General features: G+C 38.8%; 1 protein-coding gene across 5 annotated transcripts in view; it reads right to left on the bottom strand.

Annotated features, from left to right (window-relative positions):
- Positions 1-885: 885 nt before the first annotated feature.
- sgsm3 (small G protein signaling modulator 3) overlaps positions 886-11678 on the bottom strand; it is a 29695-nt gene continuing 18902 nt past the window's right edge. For 4 of the 5 annotated variants that reach the window (XM_058770099.1, XM_058770097.1, XM_058770096.1 and 1 more), the window contains 17 exons: positions 10388-10599; positions 9934-10041; positions 9145-9288; positions 8850-9045; positions 8605-8750; positions 8247-8480; positions 7947-8129; positions 6989-7144; positions 6848-6902; positions 6666-6715; positions 6423-6575; positions 6136-6206; positions 6001-6049; positions 5809-5894; positions 5587-5709; positions 3875-3935; positions 886-2031 (listed from right to left, as the gene is read on the bottom strand). In XM_058770099.1, coding sequence (XP_058626082.1) covers positions 1948-2031; positions 3875-3935; positions 5587-5709; positions 5809-5894; positions 6001-6049; positions 6136-6206; positions 6423-6575; positions 6666-6715; positions 6848-6902; positions 6989-7144; positions 7947-8129; positions 8247-8480; positions 8605-8750; positions 8850-9045; positions 9145-9288; positions 9934-10041; positions 10388-10599 — 2111 coding nt within the window. In that variant the 3' untranslated portion in view covers positions 886-1947. The other variant, XM_058770101.1, reaches the window with a different exon arrangement.

Below are 11678 nucleotides of genomic sequence, written 5' to 3'. Positions count from 1 at the left end.
AAGCTATCATTCAGACAGTTGTGGCTAGAAGATACAGCTACGACTGGAAATTAACAATGAAATTAATTTTCTACCAAATTAGATTGTGTTTTATTAATGTCTACACCTACCCCAACCCTAAACCTTACAAATTGTAAGTTACAATAATGAAAAAATATTAAATAGTAATTATTGTTGTACAGTGTGACAAAAATTACGCTGTATTGATGTGCGCATGCTGAGTAGAGCCATACATATCGCTTCTAGCCTTAACCCATTCAGACCTGCCTCCATTCAGTCAATCACAGTGGGTAGAAACAAAGCCTGCGTCCCAATGTGCACATTATCCATCCTAAAGTCTGTGAGATATTAGTAATTTTCAATACCATTTAGGGCAGATAGGGTGGATAGTATGCACATTGGGACGCAGGGAAAGTCTATGCCCAACATAGATTTATTATTAATTTTTTTAAATAATCCCTTTTCAAGGTTGTGGTGTCTTTCTTTACTGTAGCCCAGGAATGGTTTTCTTGACAATAATCATCTTTGTCAGTTCATCCATGCAGGTGTCTAGTTAAACTTTTTTCACAAGTTTGTAGGTAGCAGGAAGGCATCTAAGCCGGAAACACATTGATTTGAACATTATTTATTATTATTATGAAATAGCCAGTTGAATAAAGGCCTTTAATACTTTTTTTAAAAGGCTCCTTTGATAATTTGTGGTATTTATCCAATGATCAATACATATTTTTCACAAAAATCTCAAATTGAAGACCTCTGGGATTATGCCTAGTGGCACTTGTGGGAATGGTTCCACATTTCTTCTCCGTTGACTGTCATATTATAGAAGTCAAGTCATACACACAAAAAAAAGAAAAGCACACAAATTCTTACAGATATAGATTTTTATTTACGTACACATTATCAGTGATCGTGGATATGATCTAAAGCCCTGTGAGTTTGGTCATGCTCAACCATTACGGACTAGTTTTTGGTTCAAAACAATCATCTCTACCAATTACAAGAACTATAAAATGGACTTTTCCTTTTCTTTCATTTACTCTAACATCTAACTGTGCCACTGCAGGCTCTTGCAGAGAAGACACACAAAGCTCTTCTGCGTCACTCATTCAGAGCGGCCCATTATGACTCCATGTAGACTGTAATGCAGCACTGGACCACCTTCTATTTCACATCTCAAAAGAAAAAAGAAGCTAAATACTAGTTTTCTCTTCTTTATACTTTACACAGTTTATAAGAAATAGCAAAATATATAACACAAAGCTGATTCATTGCTACACCAACAACACTGAATCAGAGATGTCCTTCATGTTGAGGCACATTCAATCAAATGTTTTAATGCTGCAGTCTGAACTACACTGACCGTAATGAATGAGTTTCCTGTCACCTGCCATCATTAGTTTGCTGTGGATGCATTGGGATGTTACAGATGTGGGGTGGTACCCACAGGATATTTTTGAAACAATCATATTTGGAAAGTCCTCTGAAGATAATGAAAATGTATTTAATCTCTGATATACACAAACGTGATCATTCAGACACTGAATTAGCTCTTCAAGACAATCCTTCAGGAGCATAAGAGCTGGACTCGCATCTTCCCCACTATCCAGAGATCACTGGCAGTAAGAGTAAATGGACAAAAGGGTACAAGACCCCAAATGGTGCAACATTTATTTAGCTTTGGAGGAGAGGAAGTGTTTGCAGGCAGTCCTTAGTCTGATTCTGTGTGAAATCTTGGCAAAGAACTCCTCCTTTGTACAGACAGACTCTTACAAGAGTCACAAAAAGTGAAACTATTGTGCCAAGACACGCCAACACTCACCATTTCAGCCATGTGACAAAGCCGTACAACGAATGAACATGAATTTCACGTGTGATCCCTGTTTTTCTGCAGATGGAGAGTGATTTGGTCTATGTGTTTGCAGCTCACAGGAAGTGTGTGATGGTTTAGCCATCAATATCCCAGCTGAAGAGGTGATGTTTCACCAACATGTCCTGAACTCCCTCCTTCAGAGGCCTCTGCTCCTTCTCCTGGAAAAAGAGTGGGTAAAGTGAGCCATTCGGTAATGTGTCTTTACATCTGCACTGCGCTGATTAAACAATGCTCCGTTGCCTCGAATGGTTGAACTAATTAAAAACAAATGGCTGTGCTCAGCATTCTTGCCGTAATTAAACATGGCACTCTATCAGTGCTTGAGAGCTCGAGACAAGAAGGTCACAGTGACACGAGAAGCACAGTGCACTAACACCACATCTAAAGGTCAGGGCGGAAAGTCCTCTACAAGCTAGCGTCATTAGCACTAATGGTCTTATGTTTCAGGTGAATGAGTCACTGAGGAATTCTCAACACCAGATAATGCCTCCCAGTGCTACTTCCAGACAAAAGTGATGACTTCCATTAGCATCAAGTCTAAATCCATCATTCTGTTAAACACCTGGCAATTCCCACTCTGAATGTGACAGCAACTTATCACAGGAAGTCTGTCAGACACCCAGAATATTCACCCCTAAAACCTTCTCACGCAAAGATTTAGAATTTAACTATCAATTCCTATCCCAAAAGGATTTTTCAAATGTTAAGGTGCCAATAAATAAATAAAAAAGAGAATGGCATCTTCCAATGAGTTTATCATCAACATTATAATATTTAACACTATCATTCAAAAGTTTGTAATCAGAATTTTTTTTTAAAGAAACAAATACTTTATTCAGCAAGGATGCATTAAACTGATCAAAAGTAATAGTAAAGACATTTGGAAATAAATGTTGTTCTTTTGAACTTTCAATTCAAAGAATCCTGAAAAAAAAAAAAAAATTAAGCAGCATAACTACAACTGTTTTCAGCACTGATAACAACAATAATTGTTTCCAGAGCATCAAATCATCATATTAGAATGATTTCTGAAGGATCATGTGACACTGAAGACTGGAGTAATGATGCTGAAAATTCAGCTTTGCATATTAAAATAGACAACAATATTTTAATAATCCTTAACAGATTTTACTGCATTTTTGATTTTGAAATAAATGCAACCTTGCTAAAAGACTTCTTTCAAAAACAAATTATTTTATTACGATGATTAAAATGGAGCACTTGTAAAAAAGTGATTAAACAATCTCATAAAAAAAATCTGTATTAGTTTCATTGTGAACAGTTCTTAGCCACCATGTTAAGACTGTGTCTTAAGAACTAGTTTGACCAACAAGCAGTTGCCAAGGGGTAATCAGTCTTACTTTTCCAATACAAATAAGAACAATCTTCCTTTTCATAACTGAATTAAAGTTATGACCAGTCTTGAAGAAAACTAATTAGGTGACTATTTTTTTTAAGACTAGTCTAAACAGTTTATGCAACCGGTCCCTGGAGCAAAATTAGTTTTTGCCATTTAGTTACATAGGACTTGATGTGAGCAGGCCTTTATCTTTCAAAGCACACTGGGATACAAGCATCTGTCTGAAACAAAACATAATGGAGAGTAGTATTTGCTTTAGAGTTTCAATGGCATTCTGCACAAAAGCTGCTGAACTGGTTTTTAAAGGTTTAGTTCACATTATGTGAAGCCACTATTTAAACAGCAGTGAACAGGAGAGCGGGACACACCAAGCACTACTACCACCACTGACTGCTTCCACAGCTAATTATCAAGCAGCAGGCTAGTAACTAGTTGCCAGCATTACCTAGAGGTCCCAACTAAAGAGGTGATGTTGCACCAAGACATCCACCACTTCTGATTTGAGAACAGGAGACTTCTGGAATGGCAGACAAACGCGCAGACGCATGTTAGCCTGTGTGGGTGTGTGTGTGTGTCTGTGTCTGTATGGGAAGACATGTGAGACGTTGAGTGAATGTGAGGAGGAAGTGCCAATCTCTCACCTCTTTTTTGGTAGGCAGCTCACAGTCTTGGGAGAGACTGAAGGCAAACTTTGAGAGAACTCTGAAAGTAGCACATACAAACCCTTGTCAGTAATACACTTCAAATAAACCAAAATAACATTTATGGCAGTCATTTCAGCATACAGGATTGACCAATTCATTCAGATCATTTAGCAATGAATAAGTCAGACCAAGTATATTAAAACAGAAGAGTCATTTTAAATTGTAATATTTCACAATCGTATGGTTTTTACTGTATTCATCAAATAAATGCAGCCTTGGTAAGAGATTTCTTTAAAAAAACATTAAAAATTATTGAATTTATCTTTTATTCAGGTGATTAAAATGGAGCACTTTTAAAAATTGATCAAACTAAAGAAATCATTTACACCAATTTGTTAAGAAATTTGCTCCAAAAATAATCACTATGGCTTATGAGAACATAAAATGTTTATATTTTTTTAACAATAATAACATAAAAATGTAGATCAACAGAATGAATATATGAATTTTGCAACTTTATTTCTGTGACTAGTCTAGATTAGACCAGAGGTCCTCGGCTCAAATTTTGATTTTGTTAAAATTGTTCTGGTGAAAGAAATACATAAAGTAGAAAGCAAAAAATATTAAATGTCATCGATGTATATTTACAGTAGGGCTGCACGATATATTGCATGCGATTGTCATGTGCATCTCGTCAGTAAAGCCGGTTCCAACCAGTGACAACCGCATGCAATATATCGTGCAGCCCTAATTTACAAAGTAATCCACTATTTTATAGAGGGGGTCAAAACGACACACTGTACATTCCTAAACCCTGGGTTACTGTTATTATTTGAATATTTGCAGTGTCAACAGTGATGACTAGATAAACACATTGAAAATGGGTAGGGTTCAACAATTTGGACATGGGGCTGCACTGAGATGGCACTCAGGCAGGTATGTTCAATGCAGTTGTTTTGACAGAAGGAAACAAGACACATTTCTAGTTTCAACATTATTTGTTCTTCAGACATTCCTCTTTAAAAGAAAAGTAGTATCATATTTATGCAAAGTGACCCACATTTGTTTTTTTACCATTGAAAATATAAACAGTTTACTTCCGGAGCCATACTGAATTTTCAATATCTCTGGAACAGAACCATACAGGGCTTTAAAATTGAAGATGTCAAAAGGAAAGTTTGTTGAGACCCAATATCTAAAAGGGCATTAAGGTATCTTTAATACTTCTTGAGTTACAGGCAAGCCAACTTCGGAGAAAATAAAAATGTGAAAAGTGCTTTTTCCCCATTTTTGAATCATCACCATTGGCATATAATGCAACAAAGACTGCTAAAGCCATCAGATTTCACTAATAGAGCTACCAATCTCTGTGTAAAAATAACAATGATGCTGCCATCTTTTTTCATTATTACCCCACTGTAATTTGTCTCTGAATCTCAAGTCTCTGACCCCCCCTCTATAAATCAGAAAATGTTATAGTAAATACAGATCAATGATATTTAATACTTCGGCTTTCATCACTATATGTGTTTATCTTTCTTGAGAACAATATTGACGAAATAAAAAATTTGGTTGATTTTACAGGGAATGACCCATTAACAAATTAGAAAATGTCTTTATTTAAACTGTACAATTCTGTTTCAGTTTCCACTTGTTTTTGAACAAATTATGAGCTCAGTTTCAGCCCATCAACAGAGGCTCAGTCTTACCTGAGCTCACACTTTATCTGAACCCAGCCAGGACTGCGCAGGAAGGACCAGGGATGGTACCATTTCTCCACGGCATTCATACTGGAACACAACACCTCCATCCACAGGTGCAGCACCTGCTCACTAACACAGCACACATGCAGATGAAGAGAGTGATGCCGCACGCTTGCATTATGGGAAAAGAAAAGAAAACAAAGATGGTTTAACAGCTGGTTGACTTACTTTAAGCCCACACAGATGAGCGAGCGAAACTTGACGTCCATCTGAACGTGTGCAGTATCGTGGCTCATGTTGACAGACTGCACTGCCTAAGATGACAGACAGAGAGCGCGATGTACAAATGTAAAACCAGTGCTCAACCAGCCTAATGGCTAATAAAACATTTTTCAGGTTTCCTTATTTTGTTAAACTCACCCTGTAAAGAAGCTCTTCAGGTGTGAGCACCTTCCCATCTTCATCTAACCTAAAGAGACAAAGCGGCTATCATATCAGCAAAGCACCATTATGAAAATTAGAGAAGGTGAGATCTTATGTAACTACATGTCTCACCTGTAGGTCTTGCAGAGCACCAGTCTGGAGTAGACAGAGTTAAAGTCTCTCTCCACTTCTCTGCTGGCTGCCTGTGATCAACACACACACACACACACACACACACACACACACACACACACACACACACACAACCACAACTCTTTCACTCACTTGACATGTATTTATTCATTTCATTTATTCATTTAGCAGACACTTTTTTTTGTGTGCGTTTTTTTTTTTTAAGATGAAGTCAAACTGGATCTAAATGTATATTAATTTCTATAGGAAACACAACCTGCTCCTACCTCCTCGATGAAGAGCCAGGGGTGACAGGGTCCTCCCAGTATGGAGGGCTTCTTCAGGCCGTGCTGAAAGATGGCCTTGAGAGCAGGACACAACGTGCCTCTGACCAAGTCATTCACTGCCTCTGTTACAGTGTCATCTCCAGCCAGAGAGTACTGAACGACAAGAACATGTGCATGAGACAATCAAGTCGTTTATCCCCTATTAACAGGAATTCAGACACAACCCAAAAGCAAAGCTATTACCTCTTTACTTCGTTCATCCAAGACTTCCACAAATTTAGCAGGAAACCAGCCTAATGGGACAAAAGGTTTGTGGGAAATACTGGTTGGTGTAATGTGTTGTATGTAGGTTATAAGTGTAGTTGGAACCATTTCTGAAAATCAAAGAAATGTTCAATGCTTATTATAATGGCATCTCAGCTCACCTCTCAGGCCGTTCAGCTCTCCAACCCAGCAGTGCTCATCTTTCTGTGAGATGATCTGAGAATAAACACAGAAATACAGTCTTTTTACAAAGGCAAGGCATCAGTTAACATGCTTAGATGACAGAAACAGTGGGTGCTCACTGTGATGATGTCATTCTTCCGAAAGCCCAGTTCATCATCGTCGTGCCGCTCAAAGTCCAGCAAGGCTTTGGCTCGTCTCCGACGATTCCGAGACACAACTAGGAAGTTCTCGTGATCCCTTTGATGACTTTCCATAGAATAGTCTGGAGTCAAATCCTAGAGAGAGAAAGAGAGAGAGAGAGATAAGAAATGTATAAACAAATGTTAACAAAAATATAAACAAATATTTTATGGGCTGAAATAAAAATATTGCTACAACTACTACTACCAATTATTATTATGATTAAATTCATTCCAGAAACAACACATGTTTGTGATTATTATTATTAATAAACATTTACTAGAATTATTGTTTTATTAATATTATTATTATTAGAATACACAACCAATAACAATACGAATAATTTATAAATAGTAGTTAATAAATAACAACAGCAACAACAACCACCATATTAATGATTATTATTATTCCAATAATGAAAATATTTTATTATTATTTATTCAAATATTGCAATAACTACAATTACTACTATTATTATTATTATTATTAAACGAACAAACAAACAACAAAAACTACAATAATGATTACTATTATTATTACTGGAAAAAAGTAAGCTGGACAAGAGTTTTTTTTCCAGCTTAATTTTAATATGGCAACTACAGAGAGAAATTCAGCATTACCAAATGAGATATCTGGTTTGACATCTGATTACTTAATGATTATAATTGATTAATTACTCGAGACTCTCCATGACGCATGGTGGTCTGTTTACTGGGTATGCGAGTGTGCAGCTAATTTCTTGATGCATAGGCCTAATTTATGCAATTCAACAAAACAACTCAGTGAGTCATCAGGTACATGAGTCAGTGTTGCTGTTTCAGTGCAAATGATCTGTTTCTAATTTAATTATTCCTGACAGATTCTAGAATGTGATTCCTGTGATCGAGTGGCTCTTACAGTGCTGCAGTTGCGGGGGTCCAGGCAGTGAAAGTGCTCTGCAGTCCGATTGATGGCTTCTCTCAGTGCTGCCACCAGCTCCGTCTGTTTAATGTTTTTGGCCTTCAGCGCCTCCACCTCGTCCTCCCCCCAGAGAAGCGAGCTCAGGGTGGATTTCCTACGCAGGCTCTGTCTGCGGACCACCTGAACAATGACACACACCTACGTGAGCCTGAATTCACATTTTGTATACTGCAAATAAAGTGTATCAAAATGTGGGCATCACAGATGATGACCCAAGATGCTGTTCATGTTCTCAACCTTGTTGAGGTTGGTGTGGAGGGAATGGGAGTTGCCGGAATTGAGCTGGGCCTGCTCTGCCAGGATGTAGGCAAGATGCTTGTGTCTGTGTGCATCCAAGCTTTCCTGAGACAGAGATCCTGCCAGACGCACAGCCTCACCCAGCACTGCCGCCCCGTCCTCTAGTTGACTGGGCAGATCTGAGAGTGTGTTAAAGATGGACGCCGAGTTTTCAGATGATACCAGTTCTTCCTCCTTCACAACACAAAAAGAAACCATTATTGACTGTGTGTCAAATCAAACACTCATCACTGCCTTGTTTAAACACTGAAGGCTTAGTTAATAGAAAGATAGAAGTCTTTAAATAAAGTTAAACAACCTTGATCTTCAGCATGCCCAGCGTAACCTGGAAGAGCACCACTGAGCCCTCGTAGAAGAGCAGGTCCCAGATTCGCAGCAGGATGCGGATGTCCACCACACTGGCAAAGGCAGTGAGGAACCAGTGTAGCGTGATTAAAGAAAGCTCTGAGAGGGAAAACATTTGAATGGAGCAAACTCTTTGGAGCAAAGCTGATTAAAAAAAGTATCCCGCGTTAGATATTTTTGAGGCTGTTTTTATCTCACCAATGTCATGCTCCTGTAGCAGCTGGTCTAGACTCGGCAGATACTGCACTATGAGCTGTCTGAGCACACGCTGGTCAGTTTGAACTCCCAACAGTGTGGAGGAGAAGTATGAGGGAGGCAGCAGGTCCTCTATCAGAGCACACATCATCCACAGAGCGTCCTCCTCCTCCAGAAACAGCAGCAGACAGGACACCACCTGTATCAAAGACAAACACACACCTCAGAGTCTGGCATCCGATGAGCCAAATGTTAGACAACAGAGAGACAAAGAGTCTGTGATTAGGTCGCTTCCCACCATGCCTGTGCCCTGACAGTAGCCGATGTCTGGATACAGCCACGCCAGCCCTCTCAGGACCCGCCTGAGCTTGGGCACCCCCACACTCGACAAGGTGCTGAAGCACGCATTAGTGGGCATGGTCCGCAAAAGATCCTTTTCTATCTGCAGCACAGACAGAGATAGACAAGCACAATGTGAAGTGAAGTGAAGTGAAGTGACATGTGGCCAAGTATGGTGACCCATACTCAGAATCATCTAAGTGCATACACACAGTAGTGAACACACACCCGGAGCAGTGGGCAGCCATTTATGCTGCGGCGCCTGGGGAGCAGTTGGGGGTTCGGTGCCTTGCTCAAGGGCACCTCAATCGTGGTATTGAAGGTGGAAGAGAGCGCTGTACATTCACTCCCCCCACCTACAATCCCTGCCGGACCTGAGACTCGAACCCGCGACCTTTGGGTTACAAGTCCGACTCTCTATCCATTAGGCCACGACTGCCCAGTATAAAAACATTTATTCCTGTAATTGCAACGCTGAATTTTCAGCAGCCAGTCACTGTCAGAAATCAGATTCAGAAATAATTTTAATATGCTGATTTGGCATTCAAGAAACATTTTTTTATTTGCTATCAATGTTAAAAGCAGTTGTACTGCCTAATATTTTTGTGGATACCGTATAAGATTTTTTTTTTTTTTTTTTTTTCAGGATTCTCAGAAAGCTCAACAGAACAGCATTTATTTGAAATGTAAGTCTCTATTTCAAATAAATCTACGACTACATAATATCTGTGGCAGAGATGACATGTACCTGTTTGGCTGCTGTGGTGTCATCATTAGAGCTGTTTTTGACGATTTCCCTGTAGGAAATTTCTGATGTTCTCTTTTTCTGCAGGGCCCCCGACAAACGCATCCACAACTGAGGGAATGCATAAAGAGACAATGAGGAACAAGACAGATAAACACACAAAGATCCAGCAGAGATGCGGTTGGAAGATCTTAGATTTCAAACGCACCGCTGTTCTCGTGGGAATCTCTGAAAATAGCAATACAGCATAAACAAGATATTGCCAAGACATCATGTCCTATTTCAGCGATACTAAGAATCCCTCAAGCATTAACATGGTTGCCATGGGAACATTACATCAGCAGATTAGCTGCCTGATGCTGTGTAACAATACAAAGACAGCCTTAAATATGTGGTGAGGTAAAAACACAAACAAAAGCACATTTAGAGGGTTGATAAAGAGGTTCTCAGTGCTAACCTGTGGTCTCATGCTGTGTGGTATGCCCCCCAGCACCAGGGTCCGAAGGCGGTCAGAGCGAGCCAGGGTGGGGGAGATCTTGTCCCATGTCAGGTCTCCTACAGTGTGATTGTGTGTGAACTCCAGATGGGCTTGCCAGCGAAGTCTTTGCTGAGGGTCCTCTCTCTGAGGAGCTCCCTCACCACGCTGCCATTTACTTGTCTCAACTCCATCTGGAACAGAAAAAAAAACCCCTCTTCACTCCTGACAAATATGGGGAAAGACAGTACTTAATGAGACCTGCTTTTAACAGGGCTTAACATTAAGCATCCCAGGAGGATACCCCATTTTTAAACCTGATCACTTGCTTTTCCAAAAGTCACCTGTGACAAATAAAATATCTATAACAAAGCTTCAACATAATAAACTCTACCATTTGAGTTTGGGATCAGTAAGAATTTTTGGTCACACTATATTTTAGGGTCTAATTCTCATTAATAAACCATTAACTACGACTTTCGCCTCAAACTCCTAATTTGCTGCTTATTAATAGTTTATAAGGTAGTAGGTTTAGGTATTGGGATGTAGAATATGGTCATACAGAATATGTGCTTTAGAAGTACTAATAAACAGCCAATATGTTAATATTTAATAAGCAACTAGTTAACAGTGAGAATTGGTCCCTATACTAAAGCGATACCAAATTTTTTAATGTTTCTGAAAGAAAAATTTATTTTTACCAAGGCTGCATTTATTTGATCAAAAATACAGCAAAAACAGTAATATTGTGAAATATTATATATAAGAAACACACTGAACAAAATTATAAATGCAACACTTGTTTTTGCCCCCATTTTTCATGAGCTGAACTCAAAGATCTAAGACTTTTTCTACATTTTCCTCAAGATGCTGATTAAACAGCATGATTATAGCACAGGTGTGCCTTAGGCTGGCCACAATAAAAGGCCACTCTAAGTGTTGCGTTTATAATTTTGTTCAGTGTGTGCATATAAATACATACATACATATATATATATATAGGGCTGTCAATCAATTACAGTTTTTTAAAACCGCATGATTGTCATGAGTTAACTCGTGATTAATCGCACATTTTTATTTGTTCTAAATGTAACTTAAATTAATACTTTAAGTTTTTAATACTCTAATCAACATGGGCATGTACATGGGTATGGATGCTTTATGGTTTCAATAATAATAAACATACATTTGCATAGTCAACAGAGCATGACGAGTAGACATGTTTCAAAGGTCATAGATGTTTTTCAAAGAACTTGTTCATGTCTATTAGACA

This window comes from Onychostoma macrolepis, chromosome 03, assembly GCF_012432095.1.
Source record: "Onychostoma macrolepis isolate SWU-2019 chromosome 03, ASM1243209v1, whole genome shotgun sequence".
NCBI classification, from domain to species: Eukaryota; Metazoa; Chordata; class Actinopteri; order Cypriniformes; family Cyprinidae; genus Onychostoma; species Onychostoma macrolepis.
Note: the sequence above shows the minus strand (reverse complement) of the source record. Positions and strands in the feature narration are given on the sequence as shown.